Genomic DNA, 23,838 nt, shown 5'->3' on the forward strand with positions numbered 1-23,838 from the left:
GGGTTAAGCGTGCTTGGGTTGGAGTAGTAAAAAGATTGGTGATCTATAGGGAAGTGATTCGCGATACCGTGCGAGTGAGACCAAAACACATGGAAAAGTCGGGTGATGATTGCAGGACCATTAAACAATAATTTAGAGCCTTCGGAAAAAAATAATGCACCGCCTGTTATACGGGATGATGCCCATGAACCAAGAGAAAGGATATGGGTGGTCCATTAGTCGTGGACGATCGGGCAGACGTTATTTATATTCGTATAACTAATGCTTTAATTTTTGTGTATGATTCAGGTTGATGATGGTATTTAAGAAAATTCATGTATCAACTTCATTCTTCAAAAAAAAAACTCAGAGCTTTGTGAGAAACTTAGAAAAATGTTAAGGGTGTGACTGGTGACCAAGGGAACGAGGAGGAACACTATGTTCTTTAATATTCCTTAAATTTTTTACCATTCATGAGGAATGAATTTTCCTTTTCATTCCCCTTCATTCCTTTGTTCGTAGAGAATTATAGAACAAATCTATTCTTCATTAATTTTGACAAAGAACCATCATTCCTAAAATTTTATTCCTACTCATTTCCTTTCTATCCGTTCCTATTGTTCCTATGATGGTTACCAGTCACATCCTAAGTATATCTGAATCTACTATGTATAAATTGAGAATTCACAAATATGTTTGTTATGGTTTACAATTATGCTTTCTTAACATATATATTCAACTATTTTTAAAATCTGTTTATGAGTTTATTGTATACTAGTCGACTGTTTTATTCATGTTTTCTGTCTTATATTTGAAGTTTTAGGTCCTGTTCAAAAAAAAAAAAAAATTTTTTTGAAGTTTTAGGTTGGTTTTGGATGTAGAGAATACGAAGGAGATCGAGAAGAATCTAAAAATGCAAGTACAAAAAGAAAGTAAAATCTAAAATGTGTTCTTTTATTTTAGATGGAGCATTCATTTTTCTACTGGGTTTGGATATCAAACCTATGTACAAATATTTTCAATCGAAACAGTTTAATGTTTTTTTTTCAAATTTATTTTAATTTCACTTTTATTATGACAAAACATAACTGCAACCAAAAGCTTGCCCGTAGCACGGGGTGGTAATACTAAGTATATATTAATTATAAAGTCCAGGCATGCTTTGTAAATCACTATAAACTTATAAAGATTTAAAAATATTCAAACTGGATTCATGTATTCCTCTCAGGTCTTGAGTGGTCTTTCACGTAATCTGCAAAATAAGAAGTAAAAGAAATAAATTCAGTGATCTATTGATGAAAGAGTATTATGTTCATCAGGTCATGCTTGAGGCTTACCCGCATTCGCTTATTGTTTTTCTCTATCTCTTCAAAACTGTCTCGACTCTCTTGTTCACAAACTCGTGGAAGAGTATTTGGATTACCAAGTTGATTCTTCTGTGATAAGCAGTCCTCAGCAAGTCTTATACCCCATCCTTTTAAGTTGAACTTGGACTCACTGATATTAATCAGATGATGCAATTCCCCAGGATCCAATATTTTCGATCTGAATGTAGCGTCCATTCTATTACTTACATGGAGTTGTATTTCCACGTGATCGTAGTTTAGATGAGATATAGGAGCACTGCCTTTGTTAAGAGGGACACGACAGTCCAATATAAACAGATGACTATCCCTTGCGAAAAAGATTTGTTGCTCGCCAAAAGAATCAAAGCTGTCCCCAAATATGCCTCTGAACAGACAGCTGACACGGATAAATACTGCTTTAATACGATCTGTGTGCAAAGAGTCGAAAAAACCCAACGCGCAAGCCCTGAAGCGGAAAAATGGTTGCGAGATAGAACTAGGAGGTAGAGGGATGGTTAAAGAGGAGGAGGTTCCAGTTGTAAGGTGAGTGAAATATGACGGCACTTCTTCACCTGACATGATCAATTTCTCAAAAATAAATGAAGGTTGGTGAAGGAGAGCTTCTGGATCCAAGTTGTTGCAGATGAAATTGATGGTACTGACTTTTGGGAAAAGATTATCTGGACGATCAATCCAGCTAGCTTCGGTCAATTTCCCGCAGTTTGAAAAGTCAACTCCCTCAAGTTTTTTCAGTTTATGAATGTTAAGGGATACACGTTCTAAGTTGCTGCAGCTCTCCATTCCTAGGTATTTGAGCTTAGAGAACTTATTGATCCACCAAGGAACCTCTTCAATCCCTGTTCGGGCTAGTTTGAGCTGTTTTATGCTGGTTGAGATATCAGGAAAAGTCCTCAAACTTACGCATCCATTTAGTGTAAGGTCATAGAGATATTGAAGGTTGATACCAGTGGGAAGAATCTTCATATTTATGCATTCTGTAATATTCAGACAATCAAGATTATGGAAGTTGCGGATAGAGGAAGGAAGCTCCACCAAACTTGGGATATCCGAGAGAAACAATCTCTGTAAAGTTGGAGACAGCATCGTCATGATTGATGTAAGTGGCTGAACAAAAAAACAACAACAATTTAGAGATTGTTTTTGAGATAATATCTAATAAAAGAAAATATTCTCTAATAACACTAAAACTAGGTAATAACCCGCGGAATGTGATTATTAGTTTTGTTATTTTTTTAATAAGGAGACATTAATCTGTTTAATCTGGATATCGGTTCGTTTTAGATTGTTTTTTTAATCTCCTAAAATATAACTATCATTTTAAATCAATATTTATTTGGTTTGTTCGGTTAAAATGTTTGATGTTTTTGTTTTTTTTCCTGTGATAATCAGAAATTACTATTATTTGTTTCTTTTCATGTTATAAATCTTAGATAGTCGTGATGTCGCACCAATAATTTCATATTATAGTTTCTAAACAAATAATAGTTAAAGAAGAGAAGAAAAAGAGAAATACCCTAGGATAACACTAAAAAAGTTTATATTACAAATATAGACTCTAAGAATCAAAATGATCAAAATATTTCATTAAAGAGGTAAATATACATTTATACCCCTAGGGTTAACTAATCCAAACCTTACGGTTTTTGAGTTAAGGGGTGGGAATTTAGGTTTGAGGTTTCAAATTTTATAAAATAGAAAATAAATATTAAAAATTTGAAAATAAAATTTTAAAAATAGTTTCAAAATGTATTTTCGAATTACAAAAAGAAAATTTGAAAAAAAAAAAAAAAATAAAAAAATTCAAAAAAATATTTATATAAAAAAAGTTTGAATTTGAAAACATATAATCTAAAACTATAAAAAAAAACTTATTTATTTATTTAATTATTTTTTTTTATTTTTTTTATATATCTAGGGTATTAGTGTCCTTTTTCTTATTAAATGAAATATTTTGGTCATTTTCTTCCTTGTGGTCTATTTTTGTGACCAAAACTTGAAAATGGTCTATTTTATGAGAATTGCCCAAAGAAAATTATTAAGACAAATTATTTTACTACAATTTGGTCGATAGTGAAAGAAACATTAAGAAAAAAAATATTTTAACTTCCAAACAAATTATTAAGGTGCTCACTTCAATGTGCACATGTATGTGTATGTAAAAGTATATAAATATGGTTGATAAATATATAAAGATATTGTTAATTAATATTAAATTACATTTTTTTTCAAAATAATACATGAAAATAAAATTCTTAAAATGAATTTATTTAAAAACAAAAATATTGTAAAATTTATATAAACTATAATATATAACTTATATATAATTCTTTAAATATATATATGTATATATATATATATATGCATATAACAGATCAAGTTGGAAATCCGTTCCTATAAATATTGATATTTGTGATTTGTTTTTTTTTAACGGACATTGCATTTTAGTATTTGATTTGCTTCGTAGAGTAACGGATATCCAGATTTTTTGGTTCGAATCAAAACAGATAACGAATCAAATCAAATTTTATGAATAATTTGTCCAACTCTATTTGTAAACAGTAAAAATAACGTAAAGAAGAACCATGTATGTGAGTTTTATATTAAAAAAAACGTAAAGTACATAGTGTGAACATATTTATGTAGAATTTGGCTGAGAAAGCTCTCTACATGTGACATGCGTCCATTTTATTGTGAACGCGTTTATTACAATGCTTCTACACATGACCTATGTCTAGTTTAGTGTGAACACATTTATTACAATGTTTATCTTTTAATATATAAGGGATAGCATATAAGGGAAAACCGTTAAAATAACATTTATTGAAGGATACATTGACTATTATACTCCCATTTGTAACTAAGTTATTAATTAAATATAATATAATTTTAACTAAATTAAAAGAAAATTATATAATAAATATATATTTAAAATTTGAGTTTAGAATTTAGTGACTAAAATGAAAAGATGAGTATTTAGGGGACATACCCATGTAGAGTTAGAGTTTAAGTTTTTTTTGATGATTTAATATTTTCCTTATAACAAGATACAAATAGATTGTATGACGGATCCATATATCTGAAAAATTTAAAGTATCTGTATCTATCGGATCCGTGGATTTAGTATCCAAATCCGGATACGTGGGTTTGGGTATCTAGATTTCAGATATTTGTCCAGATATTAATTATACTATCCGCGGGTACTAGTAACTGTAAAAATAATAATTACAAAAAAAAAAGATTTTCAAAATACTTAAATTTTAAAAATAATACATAAGTTAAATATTTATACAAAATTTATAACATATATGTATATAATATTATTAAAATTAAAATAAAATATAATATTATAAGACAAATTTTGTGTAGAAATATTAATCTATCAAATAAAATTATAAAACTAAAATTTGATATATTTTAAAAACACAGATCCAGATCCGGACATCTGAACCTAAAAGTCACGATATCTGGATCCGGATCCAAGATTTTACTATTCGAATTTGGATCCGAGCACCCCATATATCCTTTTTGAAGTGGATTTGTAGATATCGGATCGGATCCTAATCATGAATAATAAATCTTATGCCTAAATATAAATGATCATAAAATCATATGAGTGGGAAGCCATAATTAATAGACATTCATATTAATATATATATCGTTTAAGTTAAACTATATAGCATATAAAAATATATAATTATTTTTATTTTAAAATCTGCCATTGAACAAGTATTTAGAATTAATATTTAAATTTCAAAATTTGCATTGTATTTTTGTAAAGGATTTATTTTAAATTACTAAAATTATTAAAAGTTCAACATTGAAAATTTTGTTATAAAAAATACCTGTGACCATAAATCATTGAATAGAAAGTCATATTAAAAATATACTGCATATCTATGTGAATATCATGTAAATTTAATTATGTACCACATAAATAAATAAAGTGATTGTTTGGATTTATTCACCATAAAGTAATTGTATGTAAACAAGGGTGATTATTTTAATTTATGTGCTCGGACCAATTTAATTATTTACATAGTTATTAACTTCTAAATTATTTCATATATATTTATTATTTTATCATTTCAGAATATGTAAAAAACTCAAAAAATTTTATATATTAATTGAGGAACATAACAAAATTTGTAGTATCCACATATCATTACTACATATATAAGATAATATGTATGTTCAATGTAGTTATTGAATTGAATAAGCTAAGATAGAGAACATACCTGCTCTATAGCCCACAATTTCTCAATCTTCGTTTTGCGGAAACCAAGAATTATGGGTTTCTTAAGACGAAAGATAAAATGGAACTCGTCAATCGCTGTTTCGTCTAGAATAAGCGTTGAGATGTTGGTCGAAATATCAGGAAGAATCTTCAGCTTCGAGCATCCGTCAAGGAAAAGCTTATCAAGAGATTGGAGGTATATTCCTGTGGGAAGAGTCTCCAAATTTTCACAGCATGACATACACAGCTGCGCCAGTTTATTGAGATGCTGAATAGAGGAAGTAAGCTCCACCAAACTCGAGCAATAATCAAGATCAAGTATCTGGAGATTAGTGGCCATAGAAAGATCTGGTACTTCTTCCAGATTTTTGGATCCTTTCAAATCCATTACCCTGAGCCCTGCAAGTGACTGAAGTATACTTGAGCCACACGTCACTTGAAAGCATCTATAAATATATAATCTTAAGCACCTACAACTCAATAGTAATTTTATTAAAGACTTACATGAACTCCTTCCCACAACTTTTGGAGTTTGCTCTCTGACATTTGAAGCTCAACAAGGTTTTCAGGACGAAAATTTGAAGGCATATATTTCATTGGATATCCATCCAACCTCAATAATCTAAGTTTAGGGGGCAGATAGTCAAAGCCTTTCTGTAAGCACCATCTTATCTTCTTGTCCCATTTCTTAGCGTTATAAATCTTTAGAAAGAAGAGATCCCGCATTCCTTTGAAAGCATTCTTATGTATATGCAGTTCATCAGTCTCATCCATATCCAATAATATACCTAAAACCTTTTTAGTACCCTGAGATTATAATACAAATATAATTTCAAAGATTATATGATTTTAATCGTATAAAGTGATATACAAATGATTCAAGTACCAAAAAACTTACAGTGTTATCTTCAAGCACATCGCAAATTTCTTTCGAATCCATAAGGAATTCTCGTTCTCCAGGCTCATCAGACTGTGCACGGACAATCTCCTTACCCATATCTTGTAGCAAACAGTGCATCTCAACACTATCCCGTCTTACATGTACAAGAGACTTATCAACAAGGTTTTTAAACCCAATATTAAAGTCCAAGTCACTATCTTTTAGTAGCATCTTGATGTGATCAACTTGTTCACCATTGAAAATACATGAAATGTGACGAAATATTGCTTTATCTTTCTTGTTGTTTAACCCTTCATAGCTGACTATTAGTGTCCTCTCAATTTTTCCATTCAGCCTACTGCGAAGGCTAGGAATCATATCTATCCAATCCTCTTTGTCCCTACCTCGTAAGTATGCACCCAAAACCTTAAGACCCAAAGGAAGACTACCGGCAGACATTCAACACAAGAACTATTATTATCTTGCTTTCTGAATGAATAGGAGGTTATAGGTCCAAAACCCTTGCATAACACACTTTTAAATAAGTAGCTTCAGTCTATAAGGCCTAGTCATCCACATGGAATATCAATTCTCAGCACCATAACCTGTCTTGAAATTGGTCAGTATAACCATTCCGAGTATTAGTAGGGAAATCGCTCTGTAATAAACCTGCTGCTTCAACCTCCATCTGCATTCATGGAAGAATATGTTCTTTGGTTCATCTAGTTAAATGCTCCCCTGCCCTGTTACGCAGTTATATATAGTTACCGCTATAAAAACAGACAATACCCGGAGCTATCTGAGCACAAAGGATTTGAAACTTGAGCTCTGAACTTCATCGTCGGGTCTCAAATCGCAGTTTTCCAGGTTCTGGTACTGTTCAGATTCTGCACCCGCATATGTTCCCAAAACATGAAACCATATAATAAATCATCCAGGTGTAATTGTTCTTACATATCTTAACCACACACCTTTCACAATTTAACTTCCACTTCCACTTCTACTTCTTCATCTGATCCTCGTTCTAGTTCTGAGACGCTCCCGCTTATAATTTGGATTCAATGTTATAGTGTGAAGGCAGAGAAAATGATAGTACTGACAACTCCTCCTACAAAAATCAGAACTCAGAAGCCACATGTCATTACGTTATTCTACCTGGACCAGTTATACAGCCAGCGACTTTTAGAAGTACACGAAACAAAACTATCGAATCGAGTTACTTATTTCAATTCTCAGTCATCATTGAATAGTAACGTCTCCTGAATCAAATTGTGACGTTCTGCGTCACTATTGATACCTGAAAACGTTCCGGGTTTGGCTGCAGCGCAGATCATTAGTGTCTTGAGTTATCTGTAAAGAGAAATCATTTTAATTTCTACCAATAATCCCCACAAGAACATATCCCATCCTTAAAATGATGAAACCGAGTTGGATCCCTTAAAACAATCTCACGTCCCACAACTCTTGAGATCAGCTTAATCACTGCGTGACAATCTTCACAAACTCGTAGATTCTTCATCACTGTGACTGCATTTCCTCCGACTGTATTAACCAACGCAAACGCAATAGCAAGCCTCTCACTGTGATACCACAACATCTCTTCCTTCTGTTCGTCTTCAACGTCATGTAAAGCAGATCTATAATCAGGTACATAGCCAAGCTCCTTCAACTTTTCTTTCAGAAACTCCAACTTCTCATATATTCTCAAGCTATCTGGTCGATCACCTGAGAAAAACTCGTGCTTTTTCCCTTTAAACACAACCCAACTGCTCCCACGTTTCTTCATTATCCCCTTCTGCTTCATCTTTATTCTCAATTTCGATACATTCGACCATCTACCAGCAGAAGCATATGTATTAGACAACAAGACATAAGCAGCGCTTGATTTTGAGTCCAGCTGAAAAATGGCAGCAGCAGCTTTCTCGGCTCTGTCAACATCATGATGCATCCTACAAGCACTGAGTAAAGCCAACCAAACCATTTCATTAGGTTTCACAAGCATGCTCTCGATAAGCTCCTCTGCTTCTTTCAATTCCCCGCTTCTTCCCAAGATATCTACCATACAAGTGTAGTGTTGAATCTTTCTATCGATGTGATTTGGTCCTCTTGACATGTATTCGAAAAATTTTCTTCCTTTCTGTAGAAACCCGCAGTGGCTGCAAGCAGAGAGCAAGCCAGTGAAAGTAATCTCATCTGGCTCTTTGTTTGATCTAATCATTTGACCGAATATGATAAAAGCCCATTTACCACGCCCGTGCTGCGCGCAGCCAACAATTATTGAATTCCACGAGACAATGCTCTTCTTTAAGATGTCAGTAAACACCATAACGGCATCATTTGCATTCCCACAGTCACTGTACATGACAACTAGAGAATTACCCACAAAGGTATCATTTCCTAAACCAAGTTTCATTGCAACGCCATGCATCTCCTTACCCCAATCTAACGTTCCTAAAGCAGAGCAAGAGTTTAATCCGCTAGCAAATGTTGACTGATTCGGTAAGACACTGTTTCTCAACATCTCTGAGAAAACACTTAAGGCATCTTCATGCTTTTTGTTCAGACTATAACCTGACAATAGAGCAGTCCACACAGCAACTTTGTCATGAACCTTCTCGTCAAACACTTTCCTCGAATCCTCTGTTCTTTTGCAGTTTGCATAAAACGTTATGAGGGAAGCAGATACATATTCTTCATATAAAAACCCCAACTTGATAATAAAGCCATGAACTTGTGAACCCATATGAAACGCTAGAGCATTTGCACATGCAGTGATTACACAAGTGAATGTTCTTGAAGTCGCCTTAATGCAACAACTCAACATGTTCTTGAACAAAACAAGAGCTTCTCCACTCCTCTCATTCTGGTCTAACCCACAGATCATCGTCGTCCAAGAAATCACATTCTTCCGAGGCATTTTCTCAAACAACTCCAAAGCATCGTCTACTCTACCAAACTGTAAATACCCATGAACCATCGCGTTCCACGCTGCAGTATCTTTCACAGGCATCTGATAAAACAACCCCTCCGCTTGCTCAACCTTCCCAGACCTAAGAAACCCATTCAACATCGCTGTCCACGAAACCACGCTTCTCTCAGGCATTTCATCGAACAGCTTCACCGCAGTATCCATATCCCCACACTCCACGCAGCCACTGATCATCGAGTTCCATGAGATAACATCTCTCACAGGCATTGCGTCGAACAGATTCAACGCATCGACCAATCTGTTGTTCCTCGTGTATCCAGAGATCATCTTGGTGTAGAGACTCACATGAGGAGACGGAACCTGATTGAAAACCTCTCGAGCCTCGTCGAGTCTACGGTTTTGCAAGTGATTACATATCGAAACTTCGCGACTCCGGAGCTCTGTGGCAGCTGAGAAGCTTCTGTAGCAACTCCCATGAACAACGTGAGAATCAAGGCAGGGGAAGGAGAATGCTCGAAGTTTAAATCTTTGAAAAATGGCGCCTCTCATCATTTCTACGATACTCAACATTGGCGAATAACAACAATATAGATTTTAGTTCGGTTTACTAACGGTTTAACCAAATCACATGGTTTAAGATCCGGTTCAATGATTTTGAGTTATATTCTTGATCTCAATAATAACTACGAGGCTTCTTTTTTTCCCGAACACGTTAGAAGCGTTATATTTTGGAAGTATCGTTTCTACTCAAACTTGAAGGTTTGAAATTTGATCCGTTATGATTCTTTGTGTATAATACTTTGTTGAATGTAAGAAAAGATTGTGAGTTGGTCATATATTAAAACCAGAAACCATAAAAACATTCAGTCAACTCTTTAATCTGCAAAAAGAAGTTATGATAAACTGAGAAATTGCCAATAATGACAGATAAAAGAAACATAGGGGCTTTCATCCATCACTCGTCTTCCTGGCTACGCAACCTAGCAAGCCTGTTGGTAACAACGATGTCAAGCTGGGAAGCTCTCTCCACAATGGCTTTCCTCTTCTTCGTTGATACATTGTGAGCTATCTCCGCACAGTAAGTCCTGCCAAGCCAAACATACCATTAGAATGCCGCATTAGCAAATAATATATCAGAGTATGTACCTGTTGTGCATCATGAGTAACTCGAGATCAGCAGAGTTGTGAACAACGAACTTCTTGAAACCGTTGGGGAGATAGTGACGGGTCTTCTTGTCAGATCCGTAACCAACATTGGGCATCAAGGTGACACCTTTGAACTTCCTCCTCACCCTGGAATCAATACCCTTTGGCCTCCTCCAGCTTTCCTGAACACAATAACAAAACAAACCACGTCAGAGCTTTAAAAAAAGGAACAATGCAGTTATGAAAAATTAAGTAGATTGTCGGAGAATCTGAAATGTAAACAGGATTAAAGTAACAGTAAGCTTATGGAACTAAAGCAAACTGTGTCGCAAGACCTGTAAGAGATTTTACTTTATGCCCTAGAAAAAAAACGAAGTGACCAGAAACAATAGTTAAATTCTAGCCACCAGATACCTAAGGGCATTGTTACATATTTAGAAAAAATTAACAAGCTACATTTTAATAAATAATCATTATCGCATTAGAAACAATAGTCTACATGTCACAAACATCACCATGATTCAATCAAACCAAGATCAATAGTCCAATCAATTCGAAAGTTTAAATGAGCTAGTAGCAATGAAAAGGAACTGAGAAGTTGGTACCTTGACGGTGATTCTGCGATCACTCTGGGGTCTGATGAATTTGGCAGACCTCTTCTTCACGACCTTCTTCGTTAGCAACGGAACCGCCATTTCTGCTTCTTGCGTGAAGATCTCGAAGGCGTCTCTCCTTCACTGCGCAAATAACATTTTATAGGTGGACGCTAGGGTTTCTGATCACACATGAATTTGGGCTTAGGCCCACGTTATGGCCCATTTTAAACTGCAAGATACTAAAGAAAATTTGAATTTGGCTATCAGCCCAATATGTAGAGACTTTCTTCTCTCCTTTTTTACTAAATTAAAAATATCTAAATTAAAATTGAAAATTTATAATTAGTTTAACGGAGGTATTAGGTGGTTGCCCGCAATTTTGCGGTTAGTTATATTATATAAAAATATATATATTATTTTTGCACTGTTATAATTTTTTAAATAATAATTAGAAATTTAAAATTTTAATTTTTAATTTCAAATATTTGGATAATCAAAAATTTTAGAAGATATTTTTAGAAGATATGTGAATCTAACATCTAAACTTTATGTATCTTGTTTAAAATTCAGGCTTGTCCTTGTCTTGTCTTTGTAAAAGCTTTTAGATGGTGAGGAAGAAAAGGAAAAACAAAAAAAAGGAACAATATCATATACATGTTCTAAACTGTGATGTTCATCAAACAGATCTTAGCTGGTGATGAACACTCACTCAAGACACTGTAAACATCAGAACGAAACTCAAACGAGTTTGGTTCTGTTGGTACGGACTCGACCCACTCTTTCTCAACCATCTGAACATGTGAGTTCATCTTCATCACAGCTTCAAACTCAATTTTGCCTTTCAATCTTTTCAGAAACTTCAGTGTGAATGTCATTTCCATGTTCTTGACTTCAGATTCTTCGGTCACCTGAATCCCAATTTCTCCTCCTTTTGTGCTCACGAATCCAACTAGCATTTGGTTGATGTAATGCTGCGGAGTTTGTGATCTTGTTTCAATGCTGTGTACCTATGACAGATGCCAATTTTGAAGGTGAAAGTCAGTGGGGAACAAACTTTTCTTGATATGAGTTGGATTAATAATCTGATACCTGAAGAAAATCAATTGCTAGGCTGGAAAGAGAGTCTGTGATTCCATGTGAAGCAAGGACGCTCAAGACTCCTCCAGAGCCAACAGGGGACTTGAGTATCTCCCATGGAGATTTCATCAAAATCTTGTGCTTTTTCGGTTCCTCTGGTGAGCTACACACTACGGGAAGTGTTTCTTCTTTGAGAAACCATACCTAGAGATGTTAGCAAATTCCACATGAGCTTTGTTAGAATAGAATCTGATAAGGAAATGCAAAACTATCCTTGGAGGGATTAAAGCCTTTCACCTTATCTGATTCGAATCCAAAATAATCATTTTCCTGAAAAAGGTTCCGCAGATCTTCAATTGCATGTTCAGGGGAAACAATAATGAGTGGTACACAAGCACGTTCTTCTTCCTGCATGTAACCCCATGAGCTATCTAGTATAAGCATCACTAAATGACAGAATGATTTTAAATATCAGCTAACCTTTAGGAACCGCTGCTCATCGTCAAGTAGCGTCTGAAGGTAGGAGACTGGACCATCCTCACCTTCCAGTTGTTCGGTCTCATGATCATTGAGAACCAAACAGATAGAAACTTTTCCCTCAGAGAACAGACTCTTCCCTTGCTGAAGGTAACTGAAGTTATCACCAACTTTCTCTTTACTTGCGTCAAAACTAAGGCATTCCCGGGATACATTTAGAGTCCAGTCCGATTCTCTAGCTCTCAGCGCATTGATTTCCTCAGTTACGTTCCATCTAATTTCAGCAAGATCCAAAATGAGAAAAACAGACTTATCGTAATGGTTGTGAAGTTTCTTAAAGAGTTAATTTACCTCTTCTTGGATGAATTCTCAATACTTTGCAAAGCTTTTTGAAGCAGAGTGGAGTTAACGTCAAGGATATGATCAGCAAGCAAACTCCTCTGAGACTTTTCTCCGAACCTTAATCCATCAAACACATGCTTCTGCTCCAACTCACATAACTTCTTTTTAGCAGCAATAAGCCGCTTCTGCTGTTTTTTTCTTTCTTTCCACTCCTGAAAGAACGTGAAGTTTAAGAGACAAAAGAAAAATCTTAACTAAAGTGTTCAATATGAAAGAGCGCAGAAGAATATGCCTCACAAGCTGGCGTCTTTCTTTCTTGGATCGTTCATCAGCTCGCATGTTAACCTCGAGGAGTCCCTTGGGAGGAGTTATGTACATCTCTCTTCTTTCTAAATCAACATCGGGGACAATTGCATCTACGAAAGGTATCCATACAAGCTGGTTAGTCTTTGCACTCCCGTTGCAAGCTTCCATGGACGAATCAAGCAAGACATGTAGAAGATCATTTCCTCCATTGTCGAAAACATTAGCAACAGTTCCAACAAGTTGACCAGTCTCCTGTACAATGCATGACTGATTCAGACCAGAGACTTTTCACATTTACGATATAAGAGGCAAATCCAAATACTAGACCTTGAGAAGAACTCTCATGCCTAGAAGATCACGACTGTAAAACTCTCCATCATCAAGGTCAGGACGATCATCTTCCTCAGCAAGAAGAGTTGCGCCAACGAGTTGTCTCACCTAAAGCAAAACAAATCATCTAAAAAACTGTATCTTCTGAAGCTCTCATATAGTATCCATAGACACTGACCTGATCAACATCATCTAACCCTCGAAACTTGAGAATCCAACTCTTCTGAGCGGGGTGAGGTCTGCCTTCAACTAACTCAACCTCATCAATCTTATCTTGTCCCATCAACTGTTGCTTTAGCCATCTTCTACCAGGCTAATGACATCAAAGGAAAGGTAAATGTCAAAGAGAATGAGGATGAAATAAAAGCTCAAACTTAGTTTTTCTCTCTCTTCTGTTGTAAACAGTGTTACCTTAGAGAAACGTAAATCAGGAAAATCAGTGTTTGGTTTGATGCAAATCTCCCCTTGTAGGCCATGTACACCAGACAAGAACCCGACTTCAACCAAGTCCATCTTACTATCACTTCCGGTTTCCACTGCTTCCTCAGTAGCTGAAAGGTCAAAGACCACAGAGAACCAAACAAACCAACACTACATTCAATTCAATAATCCAGTTGCCAAGAAGCTTTTTAAAAATAAATAAAAATTGCTTAGTGGAACCCAAGCAAAAGAAAATCAAATTTATTCGATAATCAAATTGCTAAAGATTTAATTTTTTAAGTTTCAAAGAAACGTAAGTACCGGTGCTACGAACGGTGAAGCTACTACATCTTCCACCAGACCCCACGAGGCTGAAGTGACATGGAGCACGAGTCGAAGCGGACACGGGACGAGATAGTTCGAAGGTCTGGAAATGAAGGGAAGTATTGTTGGGGTTGAATAGTTGAACTGGTGGGAAAGTGATTGGTGTAGACGAACAGAGAAGCGCACAAGCTCTCAGCATCTTCTCTTCTTCCTAACACTTCTGTTGCAATGGTGTGTGTGGATGAAGGATAATGACTAAATTATTATCTCTGGTGAAAGACTCTGAGCGACTCAGAGTGTTTCAGTTGTTGTCTCAATTCTAAACCACGGTTTTTTTTTAAATTTTTTTAGTAAAGACAGGACCGTGGTCCGACTGAAAAATCACACTCTTCTTGTGACGGTCCGATTTACATCATAACCCGAGTTCTAATGTTAACCGTTAAAGTCGAGCAAATACCGTAGAAGAACCGGTTGACATCGAACCACGTGATTATAAAATGTCTTTTAGATTTGGAAGTGTGTGTGGTTGTTGGACTATAGATTATAACTGTACAATGGTTATCATAGTGTGGACTATAGAATGATTGACAAATGTTCTCTGCAAAAGATGTGGAATGTTTACTATACTAAGAGAATAAAATGTCTAGAGACTGATGAAATCTCTTGTCATAGATTATATACAATTCCAACTGTTATAAATATTACTTTCTTGGGCAAACAGAGAGCCTGAGATTGGTTTTTAGCAGCTGGGATATTCACTCGGACGACATCAAAGATCAAACACACTAATGAACTTAAAAACCAATCACACAGCACACACATGGAGAACAAAACAAGCAACCCTCAGAAACTGATCAACAACACTACTGGAACTGAGAAAAATACATATTATTATTGATCATCTGCGAGTGTGAGTGTGTATTATAAGTCTTATTATCTACATGAATCAGAAGACAGGAACACGTTTGGACTGAGTTAACAAACTGGGAAACAGCTTTTAGTATAAAGATTACATGGCTTCAGCTAAGGCAAACCACAAGGTTAGATATAGAGAGGGAAACAAAAAGCCAGAAGCAAAGGAAGCTGTTCGAGAGAAAAAACAATTGACAAGTAAAAACGGATGTAACACACTTACTCAGTCATTTCCTTAAAGCGTATAATATAGTTAGAGTTGGTTACTTCGTTCGATGATAGATCTGCACATAAGGCATGCACAATCATGAAAACTTTTACGAGAATTATAGACTATATACATATATACCATGGAGTTGAATCGATCATCGCATTATCAGTATTCTCCACCTCGAAGTATGATTTCTAATCTGAATTTTGCAAAGGGCCAGAGGCGCAAAGTGTAATAACTTTGCTTAAAACGTGTACAATAAACCATACAAGCTCGATGAAGATTCAAGCTCAACTTCTGCATTATTAGCATAGCAGTCTCCGTGTTTATATTACTGGTAAAAGGCAACTAAAAAGGTTTAACTATCAGTATAAGAGAAGTTCAAAGAGAAAGACATGAACGCAACTGGTGTTAACTTCCAAAATGATTTCACTCAATAAGAACTCATTTATACACATCCATTATCTCAGCTTAAACCAACTGTACATTTGTAACAAACTGCAAGATCTATCTTGGCAGAGAAGAACCAGTAATAGATTAGGATATAAGCCCACGACTAGTTCTTCTATTCAGAAGGTTCTAAAAAAAGCGAGCAAGCAAGGAACACTTACTCTCACTAGACTCAGACGAGCTTATTCTTTGGTTACCTAATTAACAGACCTAAAAGGAGGTTGAAGAACTAAAAATTAAGGGCCATTTTATGACTAAAATTCCAAAGGAGAGAAATCAGAATCTGCACTCGATGTATATAGACAAAAAAAAGAGAGAAGGAAGCTCTTATTCCTTGTTACCAAATCTCCTGCCAATGATAGGCCGAACATCATCAGCAACAGCCAAAGTCTCTAGGAAGGGAAGTATAGTTATCAAACCATCATCAGTTGGATCATCATACCAACTTTTGATAGGGATCCCGTTATTTATTTGCAACCTGTACACCTGAAACACATAAAAGACAAAGAGTTAGATGATCAACAGGAAAAACTTGAGTGTCTATAACGCTTTAGAATCATCTGGTGTATAATAAGTATAAAGAAACACCAGATGCAAAATAAACTGACAAGATCCATGGAAAATCTACAGATGAAGTACCTGCGGACAGTTGTCAATTATAGCCACTTTGGCCAAATCAAGACCCAGAACAGTTAAATCCTTGGTGTAAATTCCTTCCGAAAGAATGCACGAGTCTCGATAAAAACGCTGCGATATAAACTTTCCATCTGGGTCCAAGATATCTAGAAGTTGTGAAGCATAGATGCTGTGGCTAGCCGTGAAGATAACGACATGGAACAGTTCGACCACCCTCTCCAAGAACTTGTACAGGTGTGGCCTTTGCTTCACGTAGACCGTGTTCTCTTGCATGTTGAAAAAGACTCTAAAGGAAAAATCTGCACCACTGCACGATTCCAGAGTCGAATGGACCAGAGTTTCTGCATTTGAGAGAGAAAGACATATAGTAAGTTGAGTAGACAAAATTGTAAAGGGTGATACCAAGTTTAGAATTTGAATCATACAACCAATCTATACTTAAGAAATAAGTCAAACACATTCAGTTTCCAAACAAAGTCAATATACGACACAAAGTTCAAGGAACAGCTGTTATAACGAATGAGCTCATTATAAGGACTACCATGAAAGGACAAGTCAAACTCAAATCATAATCAAATAAGAAGACATACCATCCAAATCAAGGACAAGAGTCACATCCTTCTTTCTCAGGGTATCCCTAGGCCAATAGCTGGACACAACGTCCGATAGTTCCGGCTGATTCTTTATAAATAGCTGAGGATCAAAATCATCAGCTTGTTCAGATTCAGCAAGATCCTCCGGTTGCATGTTGTGTGATCTTGTCCGGTTGAACGCCAGAAAGAAGTCATGGTTATCAAGAGTAATCCTGTTGTCAGCATCTGACTTGACATCATCTGTGTTGGCTGCTCCATCTTCCAAGTAAGGCAGTAACATGTATTGCTCCGGGAATATGAAATGAGGCAAGGGGCTTATCTCGGTGAAAGCATCATTGGTTCCACTCTCGTCAAAGGGCAAGCTCGCAATGAGAACGTCAGATATAAAGAAATCAGAAACGTTGCACGTTTGGTTGTCAAAGCAAATCTTGTTGCTGCTCTCGTCGCTTCCCCACCTGGGAATTTCCCAGTGCACAGAGTTTCCTGCCGTAAAAACTGAGAGACACAAAGTTATTATGTTTCTTGTATTAGATAAAGTAAATTTTAGATCGAAAGTGAACCAGTAACAGATACCTCGATCAGTTCCATCGAGTTCATCATTCAAAACAGGTGAAAATATTGTGTCCGAGTTTGCTATATAGTTGCAAGCCATCTCCTGCACAAGAATAACAAAATGTCACTCACCAAGCATCTGTGAGAAGATAAACAAAAGGAGCTACATATATCAAATAATACCATTTTTGCGACAGATTCAGAAGCATCAACGGAAGAAGCAAACGTCTGAGACTGAGAAGCGTCTTCAACAAGCATTTCAGCGGGCTCGTTGGTTTCAACATCCCGAGCAAAAGTATCCGAACCTGAAGAAACAGACACGATCATCAGAAAGAGAGAAGAACCCAAATAAACCAATACTTTTTCAACAAGAAAAAAAAAACATTTACCAAGTTGCTGTTTGGTATCGTCTTGGCAAGTAAGAGTAGCTGTGGTTGTGATGCTTTCCAAGTGCCCTGAGATTTTGGAGAGAGAGGATGAATTTCTAATAGTCGGTTTAGGTTTCTTAGAGACGACACCAAGAGGCTTGCTTGTTTTGCTCTTCATGTCTATATATGGCATTGGCTCTCTATCTCAGAATTATAGCGACCTCGGGTTGAGCACGTTTATGTGTAAGAAGGCCAACAACATATGCTGCAAAAAAAAAAAAAAGCAGAGACCATTTGAATAATCAAAAACCAAAATCCCCAAAAAAAGAATCTATACAGAGCATTGAAATGGAACCAAAAGTCAACGTATTAGAAACAGCAAACCCAGAATCTTACACAGGGAAAAACCCTAATTAATATAGGTCTTAAGCTAATCAATCAGAGAAAACAAAACTCAAACTTGACTAAAACTAAAACTCCAACTCTAAATCAGAGAGACACACTTACATCGAATCAAGTAATCATTAAGCTAAACTCGAATAGCGAATATAACAAAAAAAAAACAATTTCGGAAGAATTAAAATTTCAAATTATAGCTTACCATAGACAAGTGAAAAATTAAGAAATTAAAACTCTTTCTCCAGCACAATTAATAAGGAATAATCTGAAAGTCAAACAACACAGGAAAAAAAATGTAAAGCTGAAGAAAAATTCAAACGAAACATACACAGAGGAAGGAAGCGATCGAAATTTGGAGGAGAAGACGAAGACCGACCATTGAGAGAGAGAGAGAAACAGGAGAGAGAGACAGCTTTCTCTTCTTCTTCTTCTTCTTTTGTTTTGTTTTTTAATTGATTTGTGGTCTCTTTCTCTACTACTTGAGGAGGGGTCTCTCTCTCTCTCTGGGTTTCTTTCTCTCTCTCTCGCAAAACTTCCACGAACGGTCAATACAGACTTATGACGGCTCCTATTGGATCCAATCGACGGCTACGAATTGTTCCTTTGGTGGGCGCTTCTACTCCAATACCAAATCTACACGTGTTTACTATAACCCCAGCTGGAATACTCTCACACGTAATTTGACGCGTGTCCAAGCCCTTCAACTTTTAATAACTTTCGACTTAAGATTCTTCTTCTAAATTTTAAAAATTACGGAAATGTACTTAAAAATATTAAATGAAAAGTATGCTTTAAAAATTTAAATACACAACACAATGATCTGCAACAATTAAAGACTTTCATGAAACTCATATGGAGGTGATGGAAGTGTCAGAAGAGTGTTCTACTTCACGTCCTCCAGATTCTCCACTCTACAAGAATATCATATATATCATTTAGTAAAAGTTGTTTTAGTATGATAACAAAAGATGCGAAGTTCGAAGCCTACCTTTTGAACATCACTGTCCCTTTGTGGCACAGAGGAGGGTCTCTGTTCATCACCTTTTGCTTCTCCTTGCAAATGTTGTTGCTGCTGAAGATAGAGATGATACTGTTCCTGTTGTTGTTGCCATTGTTGCTGCTGTTGAAACCACTCTTGTTGTTGTTGTTGCTGGTATTGAATTTGCTGTTCGTTTTGTGGTTCATGGCTCTGTTGCTGTGGGTGCTGAGTTCCAGCTTGAGCTTGATACTGTTTTGCGACAAGATTCGGATCTAGTTGCGGGTGAGGATTCTGATATGGTTGTGGTTGTTCAGACACAAGCTGTTGCTGTTGTTGTTGTTGGTAGTAGTAATTGTAATAGTAATATTGTTGCCACATCTGGTTGTAAGCTTCGTTGCTCTGCATCTGACCTTCTAGTTGGTCATTACTTTGCACTGGATGCTGAGGAACCTGAGACTGAGGATAAGCAAAGGATGGTTGAACCTGAGCTGCAGAGGCTTGATATTGGTTCTGCGGAATCTGTGAGAATGAGCTTTGCACTGCTGCTGCTGGATTGTCAGAAGAGGCTACACTCATGTGCTGTCCAGGAATCTGGGCTTGAGGATAAGCATAGGATGGCTGAGCCATGGGATGCAGCTGGGACGCAGAGTACTGAGACTGGTTCTGCAGACTCTGTGAGACTGAGGGATTGTCTCGAGGAGCAACAGCCATCTGCTGCCTAGAATATGACATCTGGGGAGGTCTCTCCTGCGAGCGAGGTTTGGGATCTCTATGATTCTGGTTAAAATCTCTTCTCTGGAACCTGTTTCGATTAGCTTGCCTGATAAACTCTTGGTTGTGGTGACTTTGGGGACTTCTAAAGCCACTAGGTTGGATCTCTATAGCATCAGATTTCACAGTATCTACTGAGCTGGAAGAGAAGTGAGCTTGTTTAGCGACAAAACCAGGTTCTGGCGTGGCTTGTATTGGTAGGCTTACTTCGCGAGAGCGTTCACCATCTTCATCCGACTTTAGTCCCGTAGACAGATCACTCTGTGACTCGCAGAGTTTCTCCCTATCTGCAACATTATTGGTTCCTTCAACGTGAGACTCCATATTAGGCTCGGTGTTTATATAGTCAGACAGCACAGCATCAGAGTTCAGAGGCAAGTCTTTCTTTTCTTCTAGTGGCGAAACAACTTTGCTGCCAGTGCCTTTGTTTGTTGATAGGTCCTGATTCAAGCACTCACGAGTCTTTTCTCTTCGTTGAATCAACTCTCTGAGCGAATTCCCTAAAGGACGGGACTCATGCAACTTCGCTTTGGCAGAATGTGGGAATAATTTAATGTGTCGACCCAAAGCCTTCCTCACATCATGTATGGTTCCAGAGAGGTCAATGAACTGCTCAAAATAGAGAGAGATTACTAAGTATCAAACACATTCAATGCAATCAAGATATTGAAAGAAAATGAAACAGAAAAAGCCACAAACAAGAAATACCTCCATGTATAAATTTGATATGTTCTCCTTGTCCTCTGCGCTAAGACCACCAGAGGAATCAGCCTGATGAGATATTTCTTTATCTATGATAGGATCTAACAAATCCATTTGTCGAGACCCTCCATGCATCATCATGAGTCTTATAAGCTCCTGTTAGCAAAAAAAATAACAGAGATTGAATTAATATATGCTAGAGAGGAGACTTATAATTCCAAATGGGATTTGAACCTTCAGTCATAAACACACGTTACATACCTCTAGAAGTAATTTGCAGTGAGGAACTTTCTCATTGCCCTCTATCAGAATCTGTGCTGCCTCATCAGCACTGTTTGTTATCTAAGAATAAAGCAAGTCGTCAGATTAAGAAACCTTCGAAAATGTGCAAATGCATTGAAGGTAAGGTAAGGTAGTGACCCAAACAGTCCCCAGAACTCTATATTATGACATTTTAGTGACTGAGGCTATAAAATCTTCATGGGTCAAAACAATACTTACCATGTACTTGAGACGAGAAAATTGAACATACAACAGTGCGGTGGTTTCTACGTTTTCTTTTCCAACGAATGCTTTCTTCAGAGCCTCCCTGTATGTAGTATAAGCCGCTTCAAAATTACCCTACATGGATCACGAAATATTCAGATACTCTTGAGCACTGAGTCATCAAAACCAAATGGTACCGATAGTATTATCCATACCAGACGCTTCTCCATGTTAGCCTTCTTAGTTACATTTTCAACAAAACCAACACCAAGCTCCTCGCCACATTGAGACAGAGCAACAGAAGCGGCAGATGCATCTCCAACGTGTTCCTTGAACCGTGCATTAAATAGATGGACAGCAGATTCATTCTACAATAAAAATACAAGGGCGTCAAGTGAATGTAAGGTCCTAGTGGTTCATATTCCTTCTGATACACGAAAGCAATCGTAATCCCATATACCTTGACAAAAGTTTGTGATGCTCGAGCCAATGCAAAGTTTGCTAGCTCCCTTCCACCATTGCTTTCAACAAAGTCCACATAGCGGAACCAGAACTCGGTGTAATTAGCGCAAGGTATTAAGCATCTCTCATAAAGCTTAATAGCCTGCAATTTCAGAAATTAAATAAGTTTTAAAAATATAAACAAGAAAGGAGTAAAAGCTAAGCATAAGTACCCAATCAAAGTCCCCATATGTTTCTGCAAAGCTCAGATACTTATGCCAATTGTCAAGCTGATTAGTGTCCAACGGCTTTACATGAAAATAAGGCCTGCGGATTTGCGTCTCAAAGCAACTTATTTTTTCCTTCAATTGCTCTGAATCTTGATAGAACTGCTCCCCAATTGACAAATATGCATGCAGTGCTTTTGCCACAGCCAAGCTAGAGGAAGGACCCATCAAGTCTCTTATAACAACAGAGATCTCCTCATCACTGTGAGGCGTAGGGACCAAATCTTCTTCCATTGGGTCTGAAGAAAGGTCTCCGTTAACATCTATTCCACATTTAATCTTCTCTTTCAAAGAAGCTGCAATCTTTCTGAAGCTGGAAAAAAAAAGTAATGGAAAAACTTAAGCCACAGAACATTATAATTGTCATTATAGAAGAACAAGTGTGAAAGTACATACTTGTTGTAATAAAAATCCAACTTTTTGGATGGATATCTCAGGGTCCGGAGATATACGTGTGCCAGTGAACTCCATTGCTTCTTAATCAAGAGAAACTCTATGTATTTGTCCCAGAGAGCGCAGCAAGAATAATCTTTCCCAACAAATGAGAGCCCCCTCTCAAATAATCTGCAAGAATATGTTTATGTAACGTAAGCAAAAGATAATAACAATAGATAAAGTCGAATGAAAAGCCTATCATTCATCACCTACATTACTCAAAGAAGGAACACAAAGCATACCAATAAAATTCAGATATACCTACAAACATCATGAGGATCTTCATAGGCAGCAACAGCGAAAGTGCAATAGTCGAGCCATACAGCTACAGAATAAGTATATGCTTGTATTGCTCGCTCGAAAACGTCAACAGCATCGTCTAGAGTGCATAACTGTATCTTATGGTAAGCATACTTCCTCCAATAGCCATGGCACAAAGGATATTCCAACAAGAAAGCATCGTAAACTAAACACAGCTTCTCAGTATCATCCTACAATAACAAGAAAGCATCTTAAACTCAAATATATAAGGTACTACTGTTAAACGGAATGTAACGCACGGACTTACTGGGAACGAAGTCTCTACTTCGGAGATTAACAAAGTCCAGTCATCAAAATCAAGACTTCCACTTGAAAACGTTGTCTTTAGCCTATCGTTGTCTAGAAAATCTGCAGATGAAACTCAATGAGGTGACTTATTGAAATTCTACTCGCTTCTTTAGAGTATTGGCGGAATCATTCTGCAATAGGGAGAGAGAGAGGAAGATGATTAGGGTTTACCAGTATGCCCGTCTGATTCTGGAGGCGGAGACGTTGGTTTCATGCCGGAGACGGCGGTGCTAACCTCCGTAGTCACCATTAAAGGACACGACTTTAGAGTTTTGTTTCTCAGTCAGAGATATCAATATGACTTCTTATTATTATTAGTTAGTCCTTCATGTTAGCTATAAATTAATTTAAGCCCGTAATGTTTTCTTTTGTATTGAACACACCCATATTTTGGTAGCTGCGTTTCAATGTTTCATCATGAATGCGATTATCATTTATTTACTAATAAATGGTTACAGTTTACCAGAGATAGATGGAGAGAAGTTACTCTAATTAGGAAGATTATGAGAGAGAAAGGAGTGGTGAAAGAAGTTGGCTCTAGCTGGATTCAAGAGCAAAATGTTGCAATACAACTTTGGTATCTTTTCAAGTTTTTGAGCT

General features: G+C 36.7%; 6 protein-coding genes across 11 annotated transcripts; all 6 read right to left on the reverse strand.

Moving 5' to 3' along the window:
- Positions 1 to 375: 375 nt before the first annotated feature.
- LOC103827870 (disease resistance protein RPS6) lies at positions 376 to 6,949 on the reverse strand. The gene is made up of 4 exons (XM_033272350.1): positions 6,479 to 6,949; positions 6,085 to 6,387; positions 5,582 to 5,989; positions 376 to 2,450 (listed from the first exon to the last, which is right to left on the reverse strand). Exons 1-4 carry the CDS (start codon positions 6,917 to 6,919, stop codon positions 1,269 to 1,271), a joined length of 2,334 nt encoding a protein of 777 aa, XP_033128241.1. The 5' UTR covers positions 6,920 to 6,949; the 3' UTR covers positions 376 to 1,268.
- On the reverse strand, positions 6,919 to 10,017 carry LOC103827731 (pentatricopeptide repeat-containing protein At5g46460, mitochondrial). The gene is made up of 3 exons (XM_009103263.3): positions 7,432 to 10,017; positions 7,250 to 7,347; positions 6,919 to 7,148 (listed from the first exon to the last, which is right to left on the reverse strand). The coding sequence occupies exon 1, from the start codon at positions 9,957 to 9,959 to the stop codon at positions 7,836 to 7,838; it is 2,124 nt and encodes a 707-aa protein (XP_009101511.2). The 5' UTR covers positions 9,960 to 10,017; the 3' UTR covers positions 6,919 to 7,148; positions 7,250 to 7,347; positions 7,432 to 7,835.
- A 180-nt stretch (positions 10,018 to 10,197) lies between these two features.
- On the reverse strand, positions 10,198 to 11,331 carry LOC103827732 (60S ribosomal protein L32-1). The gene is made up of 3 exons (XM_009103264.2): positions 11,141 to 11,331; positions 10,536 to 10,717; positions 10,198 to 10,474 (listed from the first exon to the last, which is right to left on the reverse strand). The coding sequence occupies exons 1-3, from the start codon at positions 11,228 to 11,230 to the stop codon at positions 10,345 to 10,347; spliced, it is 402 nt and encodes a 133-aa protein (XP_009101512.2). The 5' UTR covers positions 11,231 to 11,331; the 3' UTR covers positions 10,198 to 10,344.
- Positions 11,332 to 11,658: 327 nt separating this feature from the next.
- LOC103827733 lies at positions 11,659 to 14,707 on the reverse strand. Its single transcript, XM_009103265.3, has 10 exons — positions 14,405 to 14,707; positions 14,075 to 14,214; positions 13,842 to 13,976; positions 13,661 to 13,771; positions 13,325 to 13,585; positions 13,037 to 13,239; positions 12,689 to 12,959; positions 12,506 to 12,616; positions 12,221 to 12,412; positions 11,659 to 12,138 (listed from the first exon to the last, which is right to left on the reverse strand). Exons 1-10 carry the CDS (start codon positions 14,604 to 14,606, stop codon positions 11,791 to 11,793), a joined length of 1,974 nt encoding a protein of 657 aa, XP_009101513.1. The 5' UTR covers positions 14,607 to 14,707; the 3' UTR covers positions 11,659 to 11,790.
- Positions 14,708 to 15,274: 567 nt separating this feature from the next.
- LOC103827734 (CTD small phosphatase-like protein 2) lies at positions 15,275 to 19,052 on the reverse strand. Of its 5 annotated transcripts, none has more exons than XR_001955024.2 (9): positions 18,857 to 19,052; positions 18,151 to 18,394; positions 17,945 to 18,066; positions 17,783 to 17,864; positions 17,207 to 17,704; positions 16,620 to 16,957; positions 16,322 to 16,466; positions 15,669 to 15,827; positions 15,275 to 15,603 (listed from the first exon to the last, which is right to left on the reverse strand). XR_001955024.2 is itself a non-coding variant. In XM_009103269.3 (8 exons), the coding sequence occupies exons 2-8, from the start codon at positions 18,320 to 18,322 to the stop codon at positions 15,857 to 15,859; spliced, it is 1,365 nt and encodes a 454-aa protein (XP_009101517.1). In that variant the 5' UTR covers positions 18,323 to 18,394; positions 18,857 to 19,052; the 3' UTR covers positions 15,275 to 15,856. The 5 variants fall into 5 exon arrangements, 3 of the variants coding, with proteins under 3 accessions (XP_009101517.1, XP_009101516.1, XP_033128264.1); XR_004448264.1 differs by having other exon boundaries at positions 15,669 to 15,864; XM_009103269.3 differs by having other exon boundaries at positions 15,275 to 15,864.
- LOC103827735 (pre-mRNA-processing factor 39) lies at positions 18,272 to 23,575 on the reverse strand. 2 transcript variants are annotated; one of them, XR_004448259.1, is made up of 15 exons: positions 23,410 to 23,575; positions 23,198 to 23,298; positions 22,891 to 23,120; positions 22,591 to 22,758; positions 22,141 to 22,507; positions 21,927 to 22,070; positions 21,682 to 21,834; positions 21,482 to 21,601; positions 21,242 to 21,322; positions 20,987 to 21,136; positions 19,517 to 20,887; positions 19,349 to 19,439; positions 18,905 to 19,310; positions 18,731 to 18,793; positions 18,272 to 18,394 (listed from the first exon to the last, which is right to left on the reverse strand). XR_004448259.1 is itself a non-coding variant. In XM_009103270.2 (12 exons), exons 1-12 carry the CDS (start codon positions 23,486 to 23,488, stop codon positions 19,377 to 19,379), a joined length of 3,027 nt encoding a protein of 1,008 aa, XP_009101518.2. In that variant the 5' UTR covers positions 23,489 to 23,575; the 3' UTR covers positions 19,257 to 19,376. The 2 variants fall into 2 exon arrangements, 1 of the variants encoding a protein (XP_009101518.2); XM_009103270.2 differs by lacking the exons at positions 18,272 to 18,394; positions 18,731 to 18,793 and having other exon boundaries at positions 19,257 to 19,439.
- Positions 23,576 to 23,838: the final 263 nt, after the last annotated feature.

Source organism: Brassica rapa, chromosome A06, assembly GCF_000309985.2.
Source record: "Brassica rapa cultivar Chiifu-401-42 chromosome A06, CAAS_Brap_v3.01, whole genome shotgun sequence".
Taxonomy (NCBI): domain Eukaryota; kingdom Viridiplantae; phylum Streptophyta; class Magnoliopsida; order Brassicales; family Brassicaceae; genus Brassica; species Brassica rapa.